Source organism: Oryzias latipes, chromosome 8, assembly GCF_002234675.1.
Source record: "Oryzias latipes chromosome 8, ASM223467v1".
NCBI classification, from domain to species: domain Eukaryota; kingdom Metazoa; phylum Chordata; class Actinopteri; order Beloniformes; family Adrianichthyidae; genus Oryzias; species Oryzias latipes.
The window spans coordinates 20479518-20506012 of record NC_019866.2 but is presented as its reverse complement, the minus strand read 5'-3'; the positions used below and the strand labels follow the sequence as shown (position 1 = coordinate 20506012).

Here is a 26495-nt window from a genome sequence, read left to right as displayed (position 1 = left end):
CCTATTGATGCTAAGGGATGGGCCAGACTAAGAGCAATTCACTCAAAGAAAGAAAAATGAAGTGAGACATTATCAAGGTTGAAGTTTACTCTGTCTAAAGAGTTACCAAAGCCTTACTCTAAAACAGGGGGGGCAGTTTTGGTCCTCAAGGGCCGCTGTCCCGCAGGTTTTAGAAATGTCCCTGTTTCAACACACCTGATTCTAATAAATAATCATCATCCCCACATCAACTAGGTCTGCACACCTCTGTTGATGACACAGTTGTGTTTGTCATGGTTGTGTTAAAGCAAGGAAACACCAAAAACCTGCAGGGACACTGGCCCTGGAGGACTGGAATTGCCCCCCCTGCTCTAAAACAAAGCCCCAATGAGCCTCAGTCACAGCTGTCCTTACAGTTGGAAACATTTTGGCTGCATTTACACTGCAGGTCTTGATGCCCAAATCCGATTTTCTGACTATATCCGATTTTTTTGACGACCCTCTTACGTCATCTTTTAAAAGTGACCCGTATCCGATTTTTGCATTTACACTATACAATGCTAAAACTATCAAACGTAGACGTTCTGAGGACTACATAGCAGCATTTCCGCCTTCCGCGGACCTCCTTAGGACTTTTGTGTGACTGCAGTTGTCATGGAGGCAACGCAGCAACGGCAGGATGGGATGAGGGGATGCGCGGGAGAGGAAAAGGAGGGCTGCTCGACCGGCTTATGTGCTCTCGCTGAGTTTTGAACGGAGAAGTGTTTGCAGACGCTGTGCTGTCCTAACAGTTTGATCCGAGCAAAGAAATAAACAGCTTCTAGCCTGTTCCAGAGCACGGTTTCAGCGCTTCATAAGTTATCGTTTGTGTCCCGACCGGGACCGGACAGGAAATAACAGTGGTTTCCGACTACGGTCTGAAGCCTGAGGCTGAAGGGTAACACGCTGATGGGGCTCCAGCTGTCCTCGAACAGCAAAATCAGCGCACAAAAGCACCTAGAATGTCATGTGATCTCAGTTGGTTGTGTCCTGAGTTGACGTCACTGACGGACGACTCTACTGGGGAATATCCGATTTGTCTGCTTACATGGCACACGCAAATGCACGTATCCGATTCGCATCAGATTTATTTCCACATATGAATGAGGCCTGTATCCGATCTGAGAAAATCAGAATCCATACGCTTTTGTCCTGCTTACACGTTCACTTGTCATATCCGATCTGTCCCACACGAGAAGAAAAAATCGGAATTGGGTCACTTGAACCATGCAGTGTAAATGCGGCTTAAGTCTGCAGGTAAAAATGGGCAAATCTGTCAAATCAGTCCCGGCCTGGAACTGCAAACAGAACCCAAAGTAAAAATCCTCTTTCCTAAATGTGCAGAAGAAGAAGTAAAGTCTTTGTGACCCACTTTGAAGCCTCACTGTCCCGCAATAATCCGAGAGGGAGAAATAAAAAACAAAAATAAAATTTAATTTTTATTATTGTTGCTATGAAAATAAGAGAAATATCAGTTTGGTAAAGTTTGAAAGATATTTACAGATTTGGTCTTCTGGCCTGAATAATTCTTCTAATAAATGTTCAAATGTGACAGCAAGTATCTCAATCATTTTGTATTAACACAGAGAGGGAACTACTAATGCATTTCAAAAGAAAAATTATTGTTTTTTTCTGGCTTTTAATGAGAATTGTTCTCTTCCAGTTGTAAATGCAGACATGCAGGGAGCCGGCTGCCAAAAAATGGGTTTGTTCAATTTTATACAGACTGAAGATTTTACATCTGACACTGAAGCATTCCCGATAGTAAACTCAAGAGGGGGCTACGAACAAAAATGAAACACCCTGTCAAAAATGTAAATGTCCAAATCAATGAAAAATGGAACTAAATGAAACTTGAAATATTTGTGAACATAACAAGAGTTTTGGGTTAAACTCCCTTTCTCTCCTGAAACTTCACCCGGCCATCACTATTAGGATTCAGATCCTGTGCAGCAACACATTTACTGTCATTCAAGTGTGCAAACCACAATGAAATGTCCAAGAATCTTTTCCTGGTTGCTGCCTGAATTTTGTGGCAACACCTGCCTTCTTCCTGACCTTTGATGGGGCGCCATCAGTGACCAAAATTACTTCATGTGACCAGTTCACTCCAACATTGTCCAGCACAGCAACTAGAGAGCTGACTATGTCATGTCTGATGTTGTGTCCATCAACTCAAGAAAGTCCGCTGTGATGGTCAACACCTCTAATAAATATGCACAGCTATATATATATCTGTGATGTCGATGCTTTCATCAATAGTGTCTGAAAATGCAATAAATGACTGGATTCCTTCATTTGGCACCCAAGTCTCCTCAGAGATGTTGTATCTGCAATCATACTCCTTGACAGACTTATGTTGTCAAAGGTCGACTGCTTTTTGGGGCATATGTCTTCATCTGCAACCTTCAGCAATTTTCCATAAGTTCACCATCTGAAAATGGTTTAGATGTTTGCACTGACCTTTTAGCAACAAGGCAGCTTTCACTGCTCCATCACTGACGTCACGGCTGCAGGAAATGCAGACGGTTGTTTTGTCAGTCCAGCTAATAGTTGCTAAATCTTCTCTTTTCTTAACTGCCCCTGCAAATGGTGAACCTTTTCCTTACGGTGAGTCTCACAGTGGTGCTGAATGTTATATTCTTTGAGCACTGCATCCTGTTGATGACATACCAAGCACGCGGGTTTTGTATTCAGCTCCGTGAACAACATTTTTGAACATTTTTCCTGGAAAGCTTGGCACTCCACTCAGTCTTATAGCAACATTACAGCGGTGAGGCTCGCAGGGAAGTTAATTGCATCTTACCCAGACGCAGAGCTGTTAGGATTCGCTTTTGGCACATGCAGAGATTTGCTGTTTTACCTGTTTTGCTTTTCCTTTGCTCCCCCTAGTGGCAGAATTGCACATTTCGGTTATTTCTTTAAAAAAAAATCATAGCTCGCCAAAACAATGGACTATAAACGCGCTTTTTTTAAAAACGTCCTTTTAATTTTTTCTCTTCATGAATGGGCCGGATTAAACCATCTGGGGGGCCGTTTGTTTGACAGCACTGCTTTAGACCATTTAAATGAATTTTGAAGTTGGTGATTTAGCAGTTCATCGTAAAAGCACATTCTCTTCAAGCTATCAATAACACAATCTTTGGTTTAAAAAAGCTTTAAGTTTGATCAGCTATTTAACCTACACTGCTAACAATAGCACAGATAACAGAACTAAGATCATAAAAGGGAAAACTAAAAGCACATCATCGATTCTTCACACTAAAGTATCAGACATCATGACATCAGTCTTCTTAATTAAAGCTTTATTTAAGGCTGAGTGAGGCAGTGGAACAAGAGTGAGTCAGCAGCCGCCTGTTCACAAAGGGGCCCCAGAGAGCAGACAAGCATAGCGTAGCTGTTACGTAACGGCTCCATTAGGGCCCTCAGTCAACAGACATGCTGACTGATGCTGAGCTGCTGCTACAGGTGAGGGGGAAATGAAGCAGGTGAGAAGTGAGCTGACAGGCAGAGTTTGTGCTGATCTGATTATTCAGAAAAATGGAGCTGAAACAAACACTCCTGAGGGTTTTCAGCTGATTTCTAAATGGCCCTTCACCTGGAAACAGCTCAAAGACGACACGCTGAAACTTAAAACTCCCCTTTTTTTTTAACCTTAATGAAAAATTTACTCTCTCTGCACTGAACACAGCAGATGCTTTAAATAGAAGATTCACTTCAGAGCTGTCCGTTTGTGAGTGACTGCAGCCCACATTTACCAGGCCTGTTCCAAAGAGAGAGCACACCCCTAAATCAACACTGGATGTCAAACTGCAACGCCTGGGCCTCTCCAGGAAAGAGAAGGTGATATGTCCACTGTGAAACAAGATAGCAGGGAACCCGGCAACAGCTGAGCGGCACCCAGGAAGACGCAGCCGCCAAGCCCATCTGCCGCCTCTGATCAGCCAGCCAGGCAGCAGAGAGCTCTGAGGGGCAGCTGCTGCTCATCTGTGCCAAGTAAAGAAGGCGGACCGGACCGTCCCTGAGAGCTGAAGTGATACAGCAGAGCTCACAAACGCTGCAGACCGGGGCTTTCAGTTTTTAGATTTATGTGAATCCTTTATGGAATCAAGGAAATAAGTTAGAAATCCTCAGAGGATTTCAACAAACACTGTTCATATAGTAGCTTGGAAACGACTGAGCTGATAATAACACGCTCCATGCTGACAGGTAACCCAGGTGTAAAGTCACAGGTGAGAGCTGAGCATCCCAGCTCTCACATCCTCTTGTCAGCAGAATCCAACCCAACATGTCACATTTCAGAACTCATATTCTGAGCGGGTTTATGTCTTTCAACCCTGAACTTTTCTTCCATTTACCTTAAACACATGAAAAGCTACAGGAATCTGTGAGAAAAAAGAAAACTTCAGTACAACAAAAGGAAAATAGGAAATTTTCTGGGTTTTTTTTTAATCTTATTTACTTATCTTATTTCAGGAGGAACTCAAGGTTTGGACATCTGCTCCAAAATGATCCAAAATGTCATGGTTACTCATCCATATCATGTCTTTAAAGCTATTATTACAACAGGAAGTTCCACAAGCAGCGTACCTTCTAAAGAAAGAACAGGAAATGGATTTTAAATGAAAATTTTTACTATAGTAGAGGGTTTTTCAAAATAAAAGACATCTAAAATGTATTGTGAAACATGTGGCTTAAGGCCATATTATCAGCTGCAGATCTCTCCTGTCAGAATTGTGAGGCATAACCCCCACCTCAAAAACTGAAAGTACTGGTTTGTTTTTTCATCAGAGAGCAAGAACTGAAGGAACCCTGACTACATTCAGCACAGAATTCAAGACAGCAACAGCAGGCGATGCGCGAAACCAGAGCGGAAAAAAAACTCAGAGAGTTCTGCTGGCTCAGTCCGATCAGTCCTGGAGGTGATGAACGATGATGAGCCGCCTCAGAGTTGAAGTGGGCGGTGGGGGACAGACAGACGGACAGTCGGACGGTCTTTTGCCACGGAAGAATGCTGAGGCTTTTGGAACAGCTGAGGCTTATCTGACGGCACAAAGGCTTGCTTGTAGCCCTGCTGCTGCCGGCTGTGCAGCACTGCAGCCGGCCTGAGACTCATTACCTACTATAGAGAAAGCTGCTCCAACTAATGAACTCCTCCTTTAGAACCCGCACACATATGAGGAGGAAGAGAACACGTTTTTGGGTAAACCACCTTTAACTAACACGCGAGAGGAATAGATTTAAGTCATTTGCACACTGAGGCTTCAAACTTGCCCACACTCAGCCATCCCAGCAGAGGCTCTCTAAACTGCACATCCCAATTAAGGCCAGGGGTCTATGGATTTAAGGAAGTCAGATTTAGGACTTTAGGACCTGCAGTATCTTAGCTGTTCTTAGCACTCAGCTTTTCTGGACTGAGAGGTCTGAGGTCTTTCCAGGTATCTGTCATAGCCACTCCTCCAGCTTGGGGGTTACTGCCCCAAGTGCTCCAATTACCACAGGCACCACTGTCACCTTCACCTTCCAGGCTTTCTCCAGTTCTTCTCTGAGTCCCTGGTATTTCTCCAGTTTCTCATGTTCCTTTTTCCTGATGCTCCCATCACTTGGCACTGCCACATCCACCACAACGGCTTTCCTCTGTTCTTTATCCACCACTACAATGTCTGGTTGGTTCTCCATTACCACTCTATCATTCTGTATCTGGAAGTCCCACATGACCTCTGCCCTCTCATTCTCTACCACTTTCCTGTGTTTCCCATTTTGACTTCAGGGTTTCCCGTTCATATTCTGCACACATGATCACGTCTGAGCTGGCGTGACGTGTTTTATTGTCTCTCATGGGTTATGAGGTAGGCAGTAGTATCTAGGGTCTTGCCAAAGGACGCTCACTGGATTATGTCAATAGCTTGCCATTGTAATGTTTATTGCCCCATTCTTTGCACGCCCTGGGAAACGAACCCTCATATATATGCACAAACGTACATACGCTCAATAGGATAAAACTGCAAAATGATAAAAAAAAATATTAAAAAAAGAACTCTCATTGCTGTTCTGAATGCTTGGTAGTAAAAGTGTATTACAAGAAAGTGCTAAAGTTTTCCAGTTTGCCACCATAAATATTTTGAAGCTTTTGTTCACTTAGTTTGCTCTTTTTTTTTTCTAATTTCCAATCATTAACACCATTTAACCAGCTGGTAAGACGTTATTTATGAAAAGGTCAATCCCCGCACATTCTCAGAATTTCTCTTCTTTAATGATTTTCTTTTTGGTTAAACAATAAAAAAATGGAGATAATTTATCTGAAAACAAGACATAAATGATCCAGGATTTCAGAACTCCTTTTTTAGGGGAAGGAGGTGAAGTTCTGCCTTCAAGAGGTGCTCCTACTGTGTGTATCTTCCAATTCCTAAAGGGTTAAAAAAATGTAAGAATGGGAAAAAGTTTGAAAATAAAAGTCTATGTCTTTTCAGAATCCGCTAAATCCCTTTCAGGGTCACGGAGTTTCTGGAGCCTGAAGGCAGGGTACACTCGGAAAACGTCATCAGTCCCACCTCCACTATGAGTCTGTGAATCTATGAAGCAGGTTTTACTGTGGGAAGAAAGCTGAGAACAGCCACATGTGCACGGGGAGAACATGCAAACTCCACACAGAAGAGGACCCTCCTGGGATTTGAACTGGGACCTTCTCGCTAAGAGAAAAGAGTGTTAGCCACTGTACCCACCTGCAGCCCAACTAAAAATAGAAATTTAAAAAGAAGGAATTAACTTGTTTTTGCTTCTCTGCGTATAGTTTTTAAACGGATGCACTTCCGTTTATGCTCTGAATGTGTGAACGCGCCAAATGGATGAGGAAAGTAAAGATGTGAAAAAAAGAAGGACAAACTCAACAATCCTGCAAAAAAAGATAGGAGGGAAACAGATGTCATCTTTTTTGGCTGTGATAAACATATTTCAGCTCAAATCCACCAAACCATCATCTATGTTTTACTGTTTTAAGTGCTGCTTTTAAATGCATCGAGTCCGGCACACTGCACTCATGTGAACACAATAAAAAAAGATTTGACAGGTTCCGGTAAAACCTTAAGGCAGAACCGCATTTCCACGCTCATTACAGCACAATTTAGATAAATATTCCCAACAACAGGGGCTCAGAGGGCAGCCGGGGGGGCACGATGTTATGTCTGCAGCAGAGCTCTGTGGGGGAGTTCAGAGTGCATCTGAGAGGCAGGGGGAAAATGTCTTCCTGTTAGAAAAACCGAAACTTCAGCCAGATGTTTCCCATTTACCTTCAACAAGCTCCACAGCCAAGTCTGAACCCAAGAAGCCAAGTCTGTGATCCGGTGGCGTTCCAGCTGATCGAATTCTATTTAAACGTGAGCCGTATGGAAAACGGCACAAGCGTCCAGTCAAATATTTCAGATCTGTTTCTGCCTTCTACAACCAACGTTCTAGCATTTCTTGCTGAAAGCAGATTGGTAAATTCAACAATTCGCAGTCTCTCAGGTGATAACCCAGATTCTATTCCGGGAAAACATGTCAGTAAATGGGTCGGGAACACAGAAAGAACTTCAGAGGAGCTTCATGTCACCTCAAATTAGATTATGGGGCCAGAAGCCATGCTGTTGCACCCTCCAGGACCAACAAACACACTAATGAAAGTGAGTATAGAAATGTTTTCCATTTGATTTTAGCATTCGGTGTCAGATTGCTAAACACTTAAAGACCCAATCATCGTGGTTTTGGTGTTTTTAACATCTTCTAGTGGCATCTTTTCTGGTGATGGAGGACATCACAAAGAAAATTAGGATTAAAACTTAATTTCTCAGTCTTGCTATTGTAGAAAATAGGCTGTTAGGGCCAAATTCTCCCTGCTCTGCTCCATTCTGATGCATCCACTTGCTGACAAATAGATCCTTGTGCGTCTGTTTTCCTCCTCTGAGCTGGAATCTGGATCGGAACCGTACGACAGGATGGATCTGATATGGCTCACCATTTTTGTTGCACCATTAATGTTGGGTTGGGGGTCTGAGGGGCTGTAAGCTAGTGGGAGCTTTTAGTAACGGGGAAGGAAAGGGGGCCAGGGTTGATCCACGCCAACAGCCCACAATTCAGAGGTGATTTTCTGATGAACTCCTGCCGCTCTGTAGAAACTGACCCAGAAAACGACACATATTGTTTGATTTTAGCTAAAAAAACAGCATAATGATGATGAAAAAACCACTGAGAACGCTTTGAAAACAGATCAAATGAGGACCGGAGCGGGACTTTATATCTAAAAAGACTTCTACACTGGAAACGGATGTCCAGTTATTTTCAGGGTATTTAGGCTAAAAGATAAGATTCTCCTTCTGCCACCTTTTTCTGTCAAACTCTTCTGTTTTTGCAGAGCGGGAGCCGAAACAGAACACGGGGGTCAGGTCATCTCTGAGGTTAAACAAGCCCACCCGCAGGAGCACAGACTGAGACAACCCCAGAATGTATGGAGGAGGTGCAGAGGCCACGACGGAGGGGAGGTGGGGAACAGGACAGAACCACGGGGCGCTCAGAACGCCACATCCGGCAATGATTAAAAGACTGCAGAGATCTGTCAGTCATTGCATGTGCAAAACGTGTGTTTGTCTGTGCGGTCAGGAGGCATTCAGCTGAGTTCAACGTCCTCTCCAGAGTCTACAAACACACTTAGAGATATCAGATCTCACTTTCACAGAAGAGTGCAAAACACAGACGGCTACAAATGAGAGAGGGAGAAACCCTGTCCATGCAGAAGGATGGAAAAAGAAAAAAAGTCTGAGAGTTAAAGTCCTATCACTTTTCTGTGTGGAAAGTCTAAACCCTTATAAAATAAACATCTTTAGAAAGGCTCCACTCACATATATGAGTCCAGAGTAGTAGCGGTCCTTCAGGTTGTACAGGACCGACGCCTCGTTCAGGCACGTCAGTTCCGCCATGTCCTCCACTTTGCTAAACTTGGGCGGGTTCATCTTCTGGATGTCGTCTTTGTTGATCAGCACCTTCTTCCCGTTCTCCGCCAGCTCCACCATCACCTCCTCGCCGCGCTCTTCCCGGATGCTGGCCGCCTCAAAGCCATGGCGCTCCGACGGGACCCACACCAGCTTCTTGGCCGTCCAGTCAGCCTGTGTGGCTGGGTTGTACACAACGGCCCGGTCCACAAACAGGTACCGCTCGGGGTCCTCTTGCCCGCTGCGGTGAGACATGGTATCTGGGATTTACCAGAGCAAAGTGGCCACCTGCGAGACACAGAAATGTTCAACACACTCAGTAAAGCAGACTTGGTGCCTTTCTTCACTTTGTTGTGGTTGGCGGCTCTTTTGAGTTTTGCTCAAAGTTGAATATTTATCTCCATCTAAAAGAATGCATCTTTGGCAAATGCTTGTAGATTGGAATTCTGAAACCACGTCTATCTGAGCCAAGAAATGTAAAGAGTCCTAAACACATTTTAACCTGGAATTCATTTCACAGTAGGGTTTTTTTTGGACTTTAAGAACGTTTTTAAGACAAAAATGACATTTTCTTGCTGTTGCTTACCATGTTTATTGTTTGTTCTGCCTCTCATTTTAACCTGCCTGCGCTTGTCAACTACGATTTTAGTAAATGTGCACAATAACATAGTTATTGTAAAAAAAATAATTATGTAATTCTATATTATTTTTGCTTTTTGGTTTGACATTTTTTTAGACATTTTGGGCTTATTATTGTAATTTCCCATCTGTTATTGTTTTCTGTCCATTTTTTCCAGTTTATTGCCTTAAGCCTGTAATTATTTTAACTACTGTAAAGAAAACAATCCTAAATTTACATGCATGCAATATGAAAAATGGTAAATACACAAAAGAAACAATACAAAAAGACTATAGAAATAATGTTGAATAATAAATCAAACCTTCAAAACGACACAATTTGGTGAAGATTTCTTGTTTCAAAACCAAAAAGCGGACGAAATTCTCAGGAAATGTTAGACCAGCAAACCAAATGGTCCTTCTTGTTGTAAGTTTAGCTAAACTCAGAAATCAAACAAATTTACTAAAAATCAGAGTAAAGCAATTGTCACATTTCACTTTTTTTTAAAACACAATTTGATTTATTCAAGCAACTGTTTCTGAATTTGAAGCCAACCAAACCACCAGAAGCTGGAGAACAATGCCCCCCTGACTTCCACATTCACAAGTTGTTAATGTTTGGATTTTATCATCAGGGGTGCATTTGGATTGGCAGGTAGCTGACCCCATGGGTTGATACAACAACGTCTGACTTTACTGTTTTGAAACCCAATTTTGACACTTATGGCTTGATTTTTAAGATCCAGTTCCTATATGTCCGCGGTGTCATCACTAGATTATGATAGAGTATTTGGGAACACCATAATTGAAACAAATATATGAGATTAATGTTGTGAAATCGTGAGAAAAGAAGTCATTATTTTACAATGAAAAGGCCTCTTTTTTGAATAAATGTTAAATTAAGCTTTTAAAATGTTTCAACTACGTCAATCTAACATTATCCGTTAAATTTATATTGCAAACAACTAAAAAAATTAGATCCATCACCCAATAATACCTCTAAACAAGCTTCACTCTTTATGTAAAAATAAACACTATTTTATAAAATGACAACTCGATTTAAAAAAAAAAGGGATCACTTTTCTCCTGTTATGCAAAAAGTTATTTAAATTTTATTCTGGTAAAATGTTGAGTTTTATTCGTATAAATAATATATTTATTTTCTTTCATGGTCGCCCTAAAACTCTGTTGTAATTTTTCTCATAATCTTACGACTTCATTCTCGTATTTTTATTTATTGACATTTTTTTCTTATTGGCCCTTATACTCTGTCGCACTAAACCAGATTAAAATGTTCACCTTACTTATAAGTATAAATACATATTTTCCCTGCACATTTTTCTTAAATTAGAAAAAAAAATCATAAGGATTTGATCAAATAAACAAAAATACTGTTAAAAAATGTTGACGTAAACTTGTCATTTTAGTTTTGAAGGTGAATGATCCGAGTGTAAAAATAGAGAGACCACAGAAAAATTATTCAGCCAAAAAATAATTACTAAATATAAGTTCTTTATAATTTAGTTTGAGTGATTTTGATGCTTGTTTACAACAGCATTTGTTCTTCTTTTGTTTGGACGGAACATTTTTGTCGCTACTGCCCCCTATAGGAGGAAACTATTTTGCTAATTACCTAGTTGCTGTCTTCGTTAAAACTTGTTTTTAAAAAGGTAAAAGTAAATTAATTTTCATTGACTTTTTTTATCATTATTTTTTAAAAAGATAAAAAATTAATAAACATAATGTTTGCTTAAATCACAGTGGGGAGCGGTCCTAGGGGGGCTGGTTTTGAAAGCGACTGCATAAAGTCCTGCTCTGTTTCAAGTGATGATACGCACACTGCGCAGCCTCCGCGCGCATATTGCGCAGGCTCCGCGCGCTCGCTGCAGATCAAACGGTACGGGTGACGTCGCAAATGGCACATTCCGTATGTCGAGACCCCCGCTCCTCAGCTGCTAAACTACTCCATTATATTTTAGTTGAAAAAAACAACTTGCTAACTTGTTTCTAAGGTTAAGTCAGCATCAAAAGCGCCGACACTGAATAAAACGAATATGCGCAGATGACATAATTTGCTAATAATTGGAAGCAGGAATGTGGCATCACGCCGTGAGTAGAGGGTTATTAAAGTCGCAGAGGGACCGTTAGGACATTTAATCCTTCCCGAAACCTTCCGTTCACCTGAGTGGACGGCGCTCTTAATAAGCTAACTCAAAAGTGCCCGTTACAATGATTAAACATGTCAATTGCGGAATGATTTACGCAAACGCACGCGCTCTTCTCTGGTCAGGGGGGGTTAACACCATAGACTCGACCGAAACAACTTGCTCAAACCCCGGTGAGCCCGTCCGATAACGGAACCCGTACCTGGTTGTCGTCAGCGAATCAGCCGTCGGATCCTGTCCGCCGAGCCCCGTGGCGTCCTCTCGGTATGAAACCGTGTGCTGCGCGCCGCGGAGACAGATGCGGGCATGTATGTGTGCAGCCTCCAAAGCGGGGCCCCTCCTCACCGGAGCGGACTTGACCACTGCTGCTCCCGCCTACGATGGACGGGGTAATGATCGCGCGGATCGATTGAGCGAAGTGCGTCACCGCCACGCGCCACCGGAGGGGACACAACACTAACAGCCGACGGATACCCCTCTGACGGATACCCCCCTGACTGAGAATGAATAACCGCAGATAAGGAGTATCAGTCTGAAAACTTTGATGACTCTCCTTTGAACCGATCGCACGAATATAAGGACGGCCACAAGGGGGAGCCAAAGCGACCATCCAGAAACTACGGTTTAAAAATAACCTTCAACAAAACAATCCCCTCCTCACTTTAAAATTAGAAATGATCCTTTCAAAAGAATATAGTTTTTGCTATAAACTTTCCATCTGATGTCTAAAAAAAATACATTCAACTGCCCAGCTTTAGGTTTTACAGTTCTGTTTTATTACAAATGAGGGGAAAAAAATCATTGTGTAATTAAATAGTTATTTGATTCTGGGAGAAATGCTGGAAACAAGCAGTCACAGTACTAAAGGTTGACATGAAGACACTGTGTGTTGTGGTAATATACATCTTGTAAAGGGGGAATGCGTCAGCGCCCTCCCCTCCAGGCTCCTCCACCCCTGTTCTTTCCTCCTCTTCCTCCACCTCCTCCTCCTCCTGCAGCTCCTTTGCCACCTCTAACTTTCTTCCTCACTCCACTGGCTTGTTCGGTGTCATCCTCGTCTCCGTCTCTTCCTCTTGGTCTTTTCCGCTTTTCTCCTTGTTCCTTCATTTCCTGAACAAAAGGGTAGACAGTTTACTAAAAACAAACAAACATGCATTTCTAATGCCCCTTTTCAGTGAATCGCATAAAGACCCACTTACATGAAAATTGTGTTTTTGGTGTTCTTATAGCATTTTTCAGATGATGGAGGACATTTATTAAACCCAAAACAGTATTTCTGAGAACTTCTTTAATCAAATCAAGGTGAATCAGGAGCAGACAAAAATAATTGCAGTTTTTTTTGTTATTTAGAAAACATGCTGGGCTCCTAGCTCTCAACAAGAGGGAGGGGAAGGGGGGCGGGGTTGCTTCAAACTATCACTCACAACTCATAGATGAATTTCTAATAAACTACTGCCGCTCAGCAAAAACTATGTCCCAGAAAATGATACTTTTTTTAAAATTTGGCTTAAAAACAACATAATCGCAGTGAGACTTTTGCAAAAATGACTGAGGAAAAGTTCTTTTGCCTTAAAGAAACACAAAGCTAACTGCACAAAACCCAAAATGTATTTTTCTCAAGTTTGAAGCTTTCTTCTAGCAACATAAACATAAAAACGAATTTTGTATTTTAATCTATTATTGTATTTGACTGCGTTAAACCTAAACCCTTCTTTACATTTTAATAAAAATGTTGCAAATTATTATTTGTTTTCTGGGGTTCACTCTACATAAGAATAAACGTCAATGTTGTCGGGTTTTTTACCTTCACTTTGAAAAATACAGAAACAAGAGTCCAAGGTATCAGTGCCAAAATACTCCAAAAAAATTCTACTTTCATGAATGTATTGACACTATTTTCTACCAATTTTACATCCAAAACAACATTTTTTATGTAAATAATAATTATTAGGGGTGCAACGGATCATGAAACTCACGGTTAAGATTTTTCAAATCAGTAAAAATGGAAAAAACAAAATAAAAGTCTACAATTATTATTTTTTAAAGCTTCAAAACATTTACACACACAGACACAAATGTATTATAACATTTCAATATTTCTCATTGAAGCCTATTTATAAAAACAAAACTTTAATGAGATCTTTGAACTTAAGATATCCTTTTATATGAAAGATGCTCATTTAAAATAAAAAAACTAAAATAAAAGAGAGAATCAGGGAATATTCAAACTGACTACTTTTCATTCCTTCACTGTGTTCTCTAGCTGCAGGCTAACACACTTTTGGACAAACGAATGATCCATACAGATCATTTGTGATCTGTTGCACCCCTAATAATTACAAATTTAAAAAAATATGGAATTTTAGGAGAAGTTCTGACACTAAAAACTGTCAGTCCGTATGGAATGATCCATGCGGATCATGAAGGATCTGTATGGATCCTTCATGATCCGTATGGATCCTTCATGATCCATATGGATCATTCGTAATCCGTTGCACCCGACAGTTTTAGTTAATAATTAGTTAATAATTAAAATTTAAAAAAATTATGGAATCTTAGGAGAAGTTCTGACACTAAAAACTGTCAGTCCGTATGGAATGATCCATGCGGATCATGAAGGATCTGTATGGATCCTTCATGATCCGTATGGATCCTTCATGATCCATATGGATCATTCGTAATCCGTTGCACCCGACAGTTTTAGTTAATAATTAGTTAATAATTAAAATTTAAAAAAATTATGGAATCTTAGGAGAAGTTCTGACACTAAAAACTGTCAGTCCGTATGGAATGATCCATGCGGATCATGAAGGATCTGTATGGATCCTTCATGATCCGTATGGATCCTTCATGATCCATATGGATCATTTGTAGTCCGTTGCACCCGACAGTTTTAGTTAATAATTAGTTAATAATTAAAATTTAAAAAAATTATGGAATCTTAGGAGTTGCTGACAGCAATTGTTTTGCCTAAAAAAACTATTTTAAAGAATGACCTTTTCTAGGAGGATCGATTCAAATCCGTTCCTGATGTTCCCGTTAACGTCCCGCCAGGAACAATAAAGTAAATTTGACTCTGAATCGGATTCATGAATTCAATGAATCTTTGCAGAATTTCGAAAAAAGTTTAGCTTCATTTTGATTGTCCAGCCCAGATCTATAAAAAGAATCCACCGACTTGGAGTGGCACGGACACCATTCCTCAAAAAGTAAAAGCTTTATTGTTTCATCCTGTCAACGGAGTAGGAAGATGGACTCACCACTCTGGCAAATCTCTGCGCTTCGCTCACTCTCTCCACCAGCATCATCACTTCCTCCTCCTGGGTGGGAAAAGCAGGAAGTTTCTTCCCAATTAAACTTTCGATTCGCTGGAAAAGCTCCACATCGTACCTTTGGTGACAGAATGCAACCCGTTATTCCTTCCCATCAATAAACTCGAATTAGATCAAAAGTTCCAGTCGATCTTACTGTGTGACAAACGTGATGGACTTCCCAGAACGCCCTGCTCTGGCTGTTCGCCCCACCCTGTGGATGTAGTCCTAAAAAGGCAGAGAGGCGGATTTCTTCAAGCACGCCTGTGAAGACCGGCGTGAGATGGCCTGAAAGTCAGAAACCCGCTCTGACGTACCTTGGAGTGAGTGGGGATGTCGTAATTGATGACGCAGTCCACGTGAGGAATGTCCAGCCCCCGGGACGCCACATCCGTCGCCAGCAGCACCGACCGAGACTTGGACTTGAACTTGTTCAGAGCTCCAAGACGTTTATTCTTAGAATGAAAGATATGCAGAGACATGCTGTTGACTTGAAAAATTCAGAGAAACTCAAGAAAGTCTGAAGCAGTCTGAATCTGAGCTGTCACTAAACGTAAATCTCATTATTCTCGTTAGAAATGTGGAAACTTCTGCCAAACTAAGAACACGTCTGACCCGCTGTTGGTGTTCAGGCTGAACGGAGACATTTTCTTGAAGTTAAAAAGAACATTTCTTGGCACCAAACACTGACTGTCCTTACATAACCATCAGCCCACACCCACGGACAGAAAGAAACACGGTACTGATCCTCAGAAGACCCTTAACCATTTCACTTCTGTTCAATATATGAAATATCCTTCATACAAATACAAAATGTTTATTATTATTATTTTTAAACACAATGTTTTCTAATATAAAAATCATATATTTATGAACTAAAGAAATCATAACTTATTCAACATATAGAATGTTTAAGTTAAAGAACAGCAGGACAAACACAATCTGGGATCTGTATCCACAGACCACTATGTACATTTTGCACATATTGCACAGGTGAAAATTGGTCATCCGTGAATCTATGTGGAAAAATTTAGAAAAGTTGCTGTTCTTTATGTGGAATTTTCACTAATGTATCACAAATAAAACCTTAAAACCACAGAAGTACAAATAAACCACACAAAGAACATGTAGATTATTATTAATGATTATTGCACTGCTTATATGCAATTCATTAGTGATTTGTGTGTCAATTACTTAATTTTAACGTGATATGTGCGCCGTATACGCAATAAAAAAGTTATACAACCATGGTAGATGCGTGAAAAGTTCTTTGTTTACCTCATCTGAGCTGGCACCTGGATCTAAACTGTACAGCTGGATATAATAATGTTGCTAGTAATTTTTGCTGCACCGCTAATGTTAGGTTGGGGTTGTGAGGGGCTGTAAGCTAGCGGGAGAGAGTGTGAGCAAAGGGTTGATGGGATATATCGGTGGAGGGTTACTTCCGTGCAAACAGTCCCATTCAAATCACTGAAATTTTTGATGAATTCCAGCCGCTCTTCAGAAACTAGGTCTTAAGAAAGGACACAAGTTTTTTGATTTTGGCTTAAACGGCATAATCATAATTAAAATACCACTGGGAACACTTTCATAATAGATAAAAAGCTAGTTGGAGTGGGACTTTAGAGAAAATCTTAGAGGTAGTTCATCCTTTTCACACCAGTTGTACCGCTTAGGGGAATCTTTCTTATGCAATCAAGAACGCCCACCAATGTGAGTCAGCTCTGACTCTTCTGGCAGGAGAAATGCTGCAGGTAGAAGCTTCTAGATGACTTTCAAACACATTTCCGCTCCTTAAAGGTCAAGTAGAATCCCGATTGGAACACTGGACTACTTTCGGATTATTGTGTGTGAGTGACGCCCCCCTTCTACCTGACTCATCTGTCCATGAAGGGGAATAGCTGTGATGCCCAAGTTCCTCAGCATCAGCGCCACCCGCTGGGCGTTGTTACACGTGCTGCAGAAAATCATGAAGGAGTTTCCAGCCAGCTCATTGAGGATGGACACCAGGTAGCAATCCTGCGCCAAAGTAGGAGATTCAGATTCAAATAAACTCAATCTCTGGAGAACAAGCTAAAGATGGTCCGAGATTATACTAAGTGAAGTAACCTTGTACTTGGCGGGTATGAAGACGTAGTACTGCTGCAGCTTGTCTACTGTCGAGTACTTTGTAGACACGGCACATTTCACTGGATCTTTCAGAGCAGCTCGCTGAAGTTTCTGCACCTGTGATGCAAACGAAAGAGCAGAGTGGAATCAGAAGATTGACACAAGTCGGCCTAACAAAAAATAAAATCAAAACTGCAGTGAAAACGTAAAAAACAGCGTTTTGTACCTTTTTGGTCATGGTGGCAGAAAAGAGGAAGGTACGTCTCTCTCTGGGAATCACCTTCAGGATTTTATCCACCTGTGAAAAAAGAAAACAAAAGAGCCCAGATAATCAAACAGGTTTAAAAAGATGCAGATATCTTCACAACATCTGGTCTTACTGCAGGCTTTGGTTTATGACGATCACAGGATGGCTTATGCAGAACAGGTCTAATGAATTATGACTGACAACACATCACAGTTTTCATTTGATTACCAAAATAAAATACAAGAAAATAAAAGTTAAAAAGCATCCACCTGTCAGAGTAAACCCCTACCTCGGTCTCAAAGTCCATGTTGAGGATTCTGTCTGCTTCATCCATGACCAGGAACTTGAGAGCACGCAGAGAGAAGCCCTTTGTGTTCTCCATATGATCTATCAGCCGACCCGGCGTGGCTGCAGACACACGAGTTTTCATTCAGGGACGTTAAACTGACAGAGAATGACGTCGGACTTCAGTTATTTTCTGCACAACTTTCAGGTTTAGGAACATAATTAGAGCCAGTTTGTATGCAGTTCTTGCTCTAAACCTTCAAAAATAATCTATGTAAACTGATTTAAGGATTTTTTTATTAATATTTTAAAAAGAGTTTATTAATTTTTTTATTAAAACATAATCCTCGATGGCAACATTAGTGTTACCAATTACACATATTTTAAGAAAATCCTACTTCTATTGTTTTTTTTTATTTAATTCTCCTAACCTTAATAGAAATTTATTAAGTTTATCTTTGCAACTTTTTTTCTGCTATTGTTTCCTTTTTTAAAGGTTATTAAAAATAAAAATATTTTTAAGCCTTAATTGCCAAGAAAACATCCTTTTTTCCAACATTAAAAGCATACAAAAGTGCCTCTTTTTTCTATAAAAATAAACAATGTATTAAAAATGAGATCCTTACACTTTCCTGATGAATAAAGAACAAAAGCATGCCAGTACTGGATGATCTTACCAATGACGATGTGAGGCTTTTTGGCTAATACCAAGGACTGTGACATCATATCAATCCCACCAACGATTACAGCTGCAGCAGAAATGAGATCAATCAGAAAACTGAATGAAAGATGAAGGAAGCCCCCCAACCCCAAGCCCCCATATCCAGCCTTACCGCACTTAACGCCGATGCTGGAGCCCAGAGCTTCGAACTGCTCAGAGATCTGGAAGGCCAGCTCTCTGGTGGGGGTGAGGACCAGGGTGTGAAGCCTCTGAGGGGAAGCCAGCAGCGACTGGAGGATCGGCAGAGCGAAGGCCCCCGTCTTTCCTGAACCGGTCTCTGCCAGGCCGATCACGTCCTTCCCTGTGAGAGAAACAACGAAGCCTCACGAGTGGAAACTTAAGAGCTGCATTTAGACACAAACAAACATGAAGCAACACAGCAGGCTGCAACCTGAGGCTCCAGAAACACACTCCTCCACTGTGGCTCTCTGGCTCAAGAAAAGGAGAAAGTTTTCATTTTTAAGAGTAACTGCAAAGTAAAAAGTAATCGAGTCCCAAACAGTTGAACAACAGTTCGCATCACTCCACGGGGTTCCTGACTATAGCAGCCATATTTCTCCCACAATCCTTCAATCCTGTCTAGTTGACCAAAGTCCAACTAAAACAGGGACAGATTTTTGAGCACTGTGTACCACAGATAATCCTTTTTAAGTCAAAAAGGACAACTACAACATATTATTAAAGCGCAACGGATTATAAGGCTGATTTACTATTTTGAAACAAACTATGGTTTAAAAATACAGAAAGAGTCCCTAAATTAGCTCTGATTCAATTTAATTAGATTTGTGAATTTCTGGTTGAGATGCACCCCAGATGGTAAAATAAACTGTTTTTTAAGTATTAATTTAATTATTAATGACATCACACTACCTCACTACAACTACATTTCCTGCATGGAGATAAGTTAACTTATATTAATATTTTATTCATGCCAAAAACAACATTTCAATTACATTTATCATCATAGTAACAGTAACATTATTACAGTCAGCGTCTTATTGTTCTAAAGGCTGAAATAAGACTTTGTGGCTCCTACTGGGTTGTAGTCTGTAAGAAATTGACCCGAATGGCTCTTTTAGTGTTGAATAATCCTGACTATGAATCATGAGAAATAATTGATCAGCTGGCAAACCTGAAAACAGAAAAGTAACCTGCGTGCATTTTCATCCATAAGTTACATTTAAAAAAATGTCTGTTTTACTCGAAATAACAAATACATCAGCTGGCAGGCATCATAGACGTCCTTCTTACCTTGCAGTGCGACTGGAATCGCCTCCACCTGGATTTTAGTTGGACTCTTCCATCCCAGCTGATCACAAGCCTCACACAGCACATCGGTTACCCCCTGTCACAAACGGGGGGGTTATACTTCTTTCATTGGGAAATGGTAGCTTTTAATGTATACCCTTTTTTTTACTGATCATCAGATGTTATAATACAATAGCTTCGTTCGGTAAGCTAACTAAAACAGAATGTGAATTAAAACGTTTTAAAATCTCTCTCTGACACAAAACCTACCAGATCCTTGAAAGTCTTCACTGCTGCCTCAGCATCTTCATCAATAATCTGCTTTTCATCTTCGTCACAGCTGGAAACACCTGGAGTTTCTTCTGTGTTTTGCTTCGCTTCATCCTGGTCGGCGTCCGCCATGCTTGTCGTCCCAACGTGTCGTCAGATCTGCAATGCGCAGCCGCGAAACGTGCGGAGGGAGCCGTGCTGGAGACGCTCGCGCGCAATGGATGATGGGAATTTGGGTTTTTGGGCCAGAAAAATCAGTCAATGCCTTTCTATTTTGCTGTGTACAACCTTCTTGGGTCTCTAAAATGAAGCTAAATTTAAAACAATTTAAAAATGAAATAAAACATTTTATTTGCATTCAAAGGTTTATAATTTAGTTAAAGATTTTTTCATTATTGATCTTTTAATTATTAATTAATTAATTAATTATATTATTAATTATTATTATTAATTATATTATTAAGGATGATGGAGATGGAGCTGCCTGGCAGGAGGGCAAGAGGACGGCCAAAGAGGAGATATATGGATGTCTTAACAGAGGACATGAAGTTGGCTAATGTTAGGGTAGAAGATGTCCATGACAGAGTGAGGTGGAAAAGGATGATTCGCTGTGGCGACCCCTGATGGGAAAAGCCGAAAGAGAAAGAAGAAGAAGATCTTTTAATTATCATACGGTAATATATATTCCTTACAATAAAGCCACAAAAATGCTATTTTTGTATGATGTTCAATTTAATTCAATTCAATTTTATTTATTCAGCCCAATATTACAACAATAGTCATGTCAATGGGCTTCATACTGGTAATTATATACTAAACATGAAGTCATAATAAACATGAAGTGGTAGAATTCAATAGATAATGGTTAAACTAAACAGACTAGGCTGAGGTAGGGTCTACATCCAAGTAGGAGCAGGAGCACAGACCTGGAATCTGGAGTCATTCCTGCTCCCCTGTAGGGAAGCAGGAAGGAGAGACAATACATGAATCGCTCTGCACCAAACAGAGGCATGGAGAACTAAATGATATATAAATAATCGAAAATGGAGGAAAGGAGAAGTAGATGAGAGTAGAGGATATAACCCCAGTGCCCCATACTTTCCTCACTTTCAAACTTCTCACAGCCTACTAACAACTATTTTTTTTTATTGTTATTTAGTTTAATTCAAACATCTTAACAGTAAGTTAAATATTCTCTGATTACTAGCTAGTCTGGCAATAAGCCTGTCCAAAGAGGAATGTTTTAAGCCAGAAACTGTGTCAGCCTCTCTTCCATGAGCTGGTAGCTCATTCCATGAAACAGGCTTGGTGGATAAAGCTTCTACCTCACATGTGTCAAAATCAAGGCCAGGGGCTAAATGTGGCCCGCCATGTCATTTTATGTGGCCTGCAAGAACATAAAAGTTTTTAATTTCTTAAAATAACATTTTTTTTTAGTTGATTACATATGATTTATGTGTAGCTGCTGTAATTATTCAATGTTTGCAGGTCTTATGTGTGGATGCAGACAAACTGTTGTCATCAAACCATCAGTTGGATCCAAGGCAGTGCGCAGCTTTTTTTTGTAAAATTTAACATGTGTGATACATGTTCTTTCTTGCTCATTTTTAAGTTATTTTTCTTTATTCACTTGGACAGTTTGATCCTTCATTAATGGAGCTATATGGGTTTTCATAAGCGGTCAAAATTTAAAAGGATTTATGGTAGAGTAACAAGCAAACATATGTTTTCTATGGCACTTTAAAAAGTTAGAATAGATAAATAATGAGTAATTTAACATTAAGGAGTAGTTATTCACTTTTCATTACATTTAGTTACATGTTTACATTATATCAGGCCCTTTGAGGACAGCCACTATGCTGATGTGGCCCTCAGTGAAAATGAGTTTGACACCCCTGCTCTGCCTCCTCTGCCTGTGCTTTTACTAATTCTAGGAACCACAAGCAGTCCTGCATTTTGTGAGCGAACTGTTCTGTTAGGGTGGTAATGAAATCTTTAATAAAGGATGGGGTCATACCATGTTTATAGATTAGTAGGAGGATGTTGAACTTCGTGAAGTGAAGCTAACACAGGAGTGATGTGTTCCTGTTCCTGCCAACAACCTAGCTGCTGCATTCTGAACAAGCTGGAGACTTCTAAAGTACAACATGAATGAGTCAAACTGTTTCCAAGTCTTTCCTAATTCCAAATAAAAATACATGTCTTTAAAAGAAGAATATGATGGTAAGCACTACTTACATAATGGAGAAAAAAAATAATGAAAGGACGGCTGTTTTCTAAATGTTTATTCAGCAGATGGCGAAGGTTTATCAGTGCTGGTCAAACAATAGTTTTACATGTAGATTCTTTCAACAAAACACAAGATAATAATAAAAAGTGATGTGACCAAACAGCTGCTTTAATGATCAAAGTTTTTCTAATCATTTCAAATAAACTTGAAGGAGATGCGCTTCTGAGCAGAGTTTGGTGCTCAGTTACACTTAAAAAAAAAGAAAACCAATCTAAACATGAGTTTGCTGAAAGCAGGGCTCTCTGCTGAACTAAACTGTTCTTGACCAACGCTGTACTTACAGTTGAAACTTTGCACAGAAAATATTAAAAAACACACTTGTTCACAGATCCTGTGGAATATCATGGAGTCGAATCCTGGCGAGTCTCAGAGAAGTCCTTCCATCTCTCTCATGAAGGCTTCATAAACCTGATCTTTAGTCTTCATGCTTGGCTGGGATACGGCGCCCATCTGGGCTGGGTGAGCCATTCCCATAACCACTGTGGCACCCTGCTGTTTCTGCCACTGGCCCCCTCCCAGCCCCTCATCTACCCTCCTCCCCAGAGCTCCCGCCCCGGCTTTCTCATGATGAGCGGCCGCGGCCCCCGGCACAGCTCCGCTCTTGTCCCTGCGCACCCTCAGAGCCGTGGGCACGAAGCGGGTGACCTCTGCTTTGGGGTTGATGATTTGTGGTTTGGCAGAGATGGTCGCTCCGCCGGCGCCTGCAGCCAGGCCGCCTCCAGCCGCAGCAACAGAAGTGATGTTGGCGCGCTTTTCGATGGTGGCTGCGTGGTGACGGCTTGCGCTTGTGGCGGCTGCTGTTCCGGGGGGAGGGGGAATCCGCATGGGCGGTGGGGGCATGTTGCTCTGTGAGGCGTCCTGGCTGGTTCCTTTCTGCCTCTGGACAATATTGGGAGGAGCACTGAGAACATTGGAGTTGAGGGGTGGAGGAAATAAGGAGAGAGGTGGCGCAAGAGAGCGTGGGGGGCCTCCTGCCCTTGGGGGAGGGGGTGGGAGGCCTGTGGGGAACAAGACACACTTTAATAATACATTTATTTAAAAAAAATAGAATTAATGAAAAGTGTAGATTGTGAAAACAATTTTTCAGTTTTTCTTTTTTGTTTTGGAGACATTTTCCTCTCTCTTCTCCACATGTACAAACCTGGAGGTGCAGGAGGGGGGAGTCTTGGAGGAGGTCCACGAGGAGGAGGGCCTGGAGGAAGACCAGGAGGGGGGCCCGGTGGAGGACCAGGAGGCCGACCTGGTGGAGGACCGGGAGGCAAAAGACGAGGCATCGGACCTCTCATCCCCCCTGGCATCCCAGGAGGCCTCAGGAAGGGAGGAGCGCCTGAAAGAACAGTTTCCGTTTTAATATCGGGCAAAAATGATGCAAACGTGGGTTCAGAGCTGAACAAACCTGGCGGAGGGCCTGGTGGGGGACCAGAAGGAGGACCAGGGGGCCTCATTGGAGGAGCTGGAGGTGGGCCGAGAGGTGGAGGTCCAGTCATTGGAGGACCTTGCATGGGTGGAGGACCTTGCTGTGCCACATTTCCGGCAGTAGGAGGCAGATTCTGACCAGCCAAAGAATGAGGCTGCTTTTCTCCCTTTGATCCCCTCTCCTCTGTGTCAGAGCTGTCAGATCCATCCGTATATTCTTCCTCTTCTTCTTCGTCTTCATCCTCCTCAGGAATCGACTGACCTGAGAAGAGAAAAGCAGCGAATAGATATAAATATTTAAATATATTGAGAATAAAAGGCAGCTGTAATGCTGTAGAGATGTGGATGTGGCCCTCGTCCTCACCTGCCATCCTCAACATCATGGCCTGCAGAGGAGTGATGGCTTTGCTCTTTTTCACAACTCTTTTCTTCTTTTTCTTCCCATCTCCTTCCGCTGGCATGTCTGCAAAACGCACACTCCGACCTGCCGGGAATACGAGCCGGAGAAAAAAACACAAGACATTATATTAAAAAAAATGCACTCAGGGATGCTGATCAGCATCTTTGTTTCCTTTTTTTTTACCTCTGTCTTTGTTCTCCTCCCTCTTTTTGTCGTCATCTTGCCGCTCGTTGTCCCCTCCTTCTCGCTCTTCCTCGCTGTCTTCCTCAGAGTCGCTGTCATCGTCCCGGTCATCTCTGTCGCTCTCACTGCCACTGTCCTGATCCCTTTCCATTTCCACGTCTCTATCTAAACCAGGAATGGAGGATTCTTTGCAGAGAAAAAGAAAAGGTAAGAGGAGCAGGAGATTTAAAAAAAACACACACACACTGACATAGATGTGTCTGAATGTTACCGGCTTTTGTGCTGTAAGCTCTCCGAGAAGGAATTCCATAGAGAGCCAGGACCTGAGGAGGTGGGGGTCCAGGTGGGGGCCCTGGTGGCTTCTTTCCTGGAGGTAAACGCGGGACACCAGGTACTGATGCCATCACCGGTCCAGTGGATGAAGAAAGAAGTGGCTTGCTATGAAAAACAAAATGAGAACAATAAATAACATATTACATCCCACAGAATGCAGGAAGAGAAACTTGAACAAAACCAACCCAAAAGGGGTCTTCTTCAGAATGGAGGGAGGCTGCGCCCCTGGCAATGGGATGTCTTGGATGTGAATATTTGAAGGAGCGTGGGGCATGTCAGGTAAAGGAATACTGTCGACCTCCACTGACTCGGCATTCTGGAGGAAAAAATGCAAATATTAACACCTGCAACTAGAAAAAAAAAAAAAAAAAAAAAAAAAAAAAGCCAAAAAGACTTGAAATAAACCAAACTGTGTGTGTGACTTGGAGGTAAAACCTAATTTAAAATTTTTCAAAAGGTAATTAATACTTTAAGAAAAGAATAAAGGATCTTTAAGTGAACAAAGGAAGGAAAAAGGATCAGGAAGAACTAAAGCTACCTTCACTGAATCAAAATAAAGAGCCAGCTGGCCTCGCTTGGTCTCGTAGTCCAGTTCCAGTTTGCGCAGCTCCTTGTAAGTTTCCGGGTTCTCCCTCTCGTACAAATGGATGATGCGCTCAAATGTCTCACGCAGCTTCTTCCTCTTGTCCCTCAGTACTTTCTCATTCAGCAGAGGCTGTTGAACTGGGTTAAACTCTGCAGACAAGAAAAAGAATCAAAATGTTATTTTAAATTAGGATGGAGAGTGACTCAAAAGCTTATCCACATGCATGGACATCAATTTATGGGTTATAATACCGCAGTAGTTAATTCTGCTTAACTGAGGCTACATGACTATGTGTGTAGAGAGTCAGCTCAAAGATTAACTTGGGTTCTAGGAGGTTAAAGATGTAAAATAAAGTGAAAAAAGCAAATAGGAGCTGCTTACCCATCTCATCTAGCTTCTCCATATCTCTGATGATCTGTCTGGGATCCTTCATTTTCAACACTGCTGCTCTTACCATCATCCTCTGCTTCTTGTTCTGTGCAAAGAAAAAGCAAAGAAATGCAATCCAGAATAAAATTGTTTAGAAAAAAAAAATGAATGAATAAAAAAAGCCAACAAATATTCAGCTTAACAGTCCAAGTACCTTTTTTAACTCCCTTTTCCTCGCCTCTTTCCCTGTAAGGTAGGTAACACAAACACAAATGAGTCATGTTGACTGGATCTGATCATCACTGCTCGCACGGGTCGGTACTTACTGGCCTGGTCGGTGGGATTCATGAACTTCCCACTCTTGGTGGAGGAGGTTGAACGTCGCCCCATTGTTGCGGTCAGTCTCGTTTAACCTAACCAGTGCAGAATAAACGATGTAATGAGGTAAACAAACAAAAACTACAATCATATTCTAAAATGTGGTTAGAGTGCCTTGATGTTACTGTTTTATACCAAACTGATGGTAAGTTTTATGATCCCACAAAGCTAAATTAATATTTGAAGGAAGTTTAACTGTTTCTCTTTATAATAGTTGAGCTAGCAGGTAAACACGGAACTCTTGGCTCTTATTTTTACATAATTTGGTAAAACAAAGAAGGAATTCAGGCTGCTGGCAAAGCATATCGAAGCAAAAAGCTTGGACTCCAGCAGAGATTCGCTAGCTTAGCGCGTTAGCTTGCACTTGTGGCTACGCCCGTTTTAGCATCAACTGCAACAAATTAGTCAACGCCGCCTCTACCTTTACTTCAGGAAAACCTGGTGGACCACGATGGGTTTGTCACGCTCTCCGTGACACCTAAAGCAAAAAAATAAAGCCACAACCGAAAGAAAACCCAACACTTTAGGGCTAAATGTGTATGAATGCAACGTTAGCCGTCCGCCATGTTTACTGGCGCGGGCAAAAGC

General features: G+C 41.4%; 3 protein-coding genes across 7 annotated transcripts in view; all 3 read right to left on the bottom strand.

Moving 5' to 3' along the window:
• The window catches only part of LOC101154782 (myosin-10), a 71477-nt gene extending 59173 nt beyond the window's left edge, over window positions 1-12304 (bottom strand). For 3 of the 5 annotated variants that reach the window (XM_020705466.2, XM_020705469.2, XM_020705470.2), the window contains exon 1: window positions 8889-9233. In XM_020705466.2, the coding sequence (XP_020561125.1) occupies window positions 8889-9233 (345 nt within the window). Of the gene's footprint in view, window positions 1-8888; window positions 9267-11963 lie in introns of those variants that run through there. The other 2 variants (XM_020705467.2, XM_020705468.2) reach the window with 1 other exon arrangement.
• A 210-nt stretch (window positions 12305-12514) lies between these two features.
• ddx47 (DEAD-box helicase 47) lies at window positions 12515-20123 on the bottom strand. Its single transcript, XM_004071816.4, has 12 exons — window positions 19953-20123; window positions 19686-19779; window positions 18547-18735; window positions 18391-18462; window positions 17718-17836; window positions 17408-17479; window positions 17182-17298; window positions 16945-17091; window positions 15390-15527; window positions 15230-15300; window positions 15022-15151; window positions 12515-12871 (listed from the first exon to the last, which is right to left on the bottom strand). The coding sequence occupies exons 1-12, from the start codon at window positions 20082-20084 to the stop codon at window positions 12686-12688; spliced, it is 1467 nt and encodes a 488-aa protein (XP_004071864.1). The 5' UTR covers window positions 20085-20123; the 3' UTR covers window positions 12515-12685.
• A 2099-nt stretch (window positions 20124-22222) lies between these two features.
• Window positions 22223-26495, bottom strand: wbp11 (WW domain binding protein 11). The gene is made up of 12 exons (XM_004071957.4): window positions 26329-26495; window positions 25856-25942; window positions 25744-25775; window positions 25542-25635; window positions 25113-25309; window positions 24760-24890; window positions 24513-24679; window positions 24242-24427; window positions 24023-24142; window positions 23639-23920; window positions 23384-23569; window positions 22223-23240 (listed from the first exon to the last, which is right to left on the bottom strand). Exons 2-12 carry the CDS (start codon window positions 25917-25919, stop codon window positions 22609-22611), a joined length of 2091 nt encoding a protein of 696 aa, XP_004072005.1. The 5' UTR covers window positions 25920-25942; window positions 26329-26495; the 3' UTR covers window positions 22223-22608.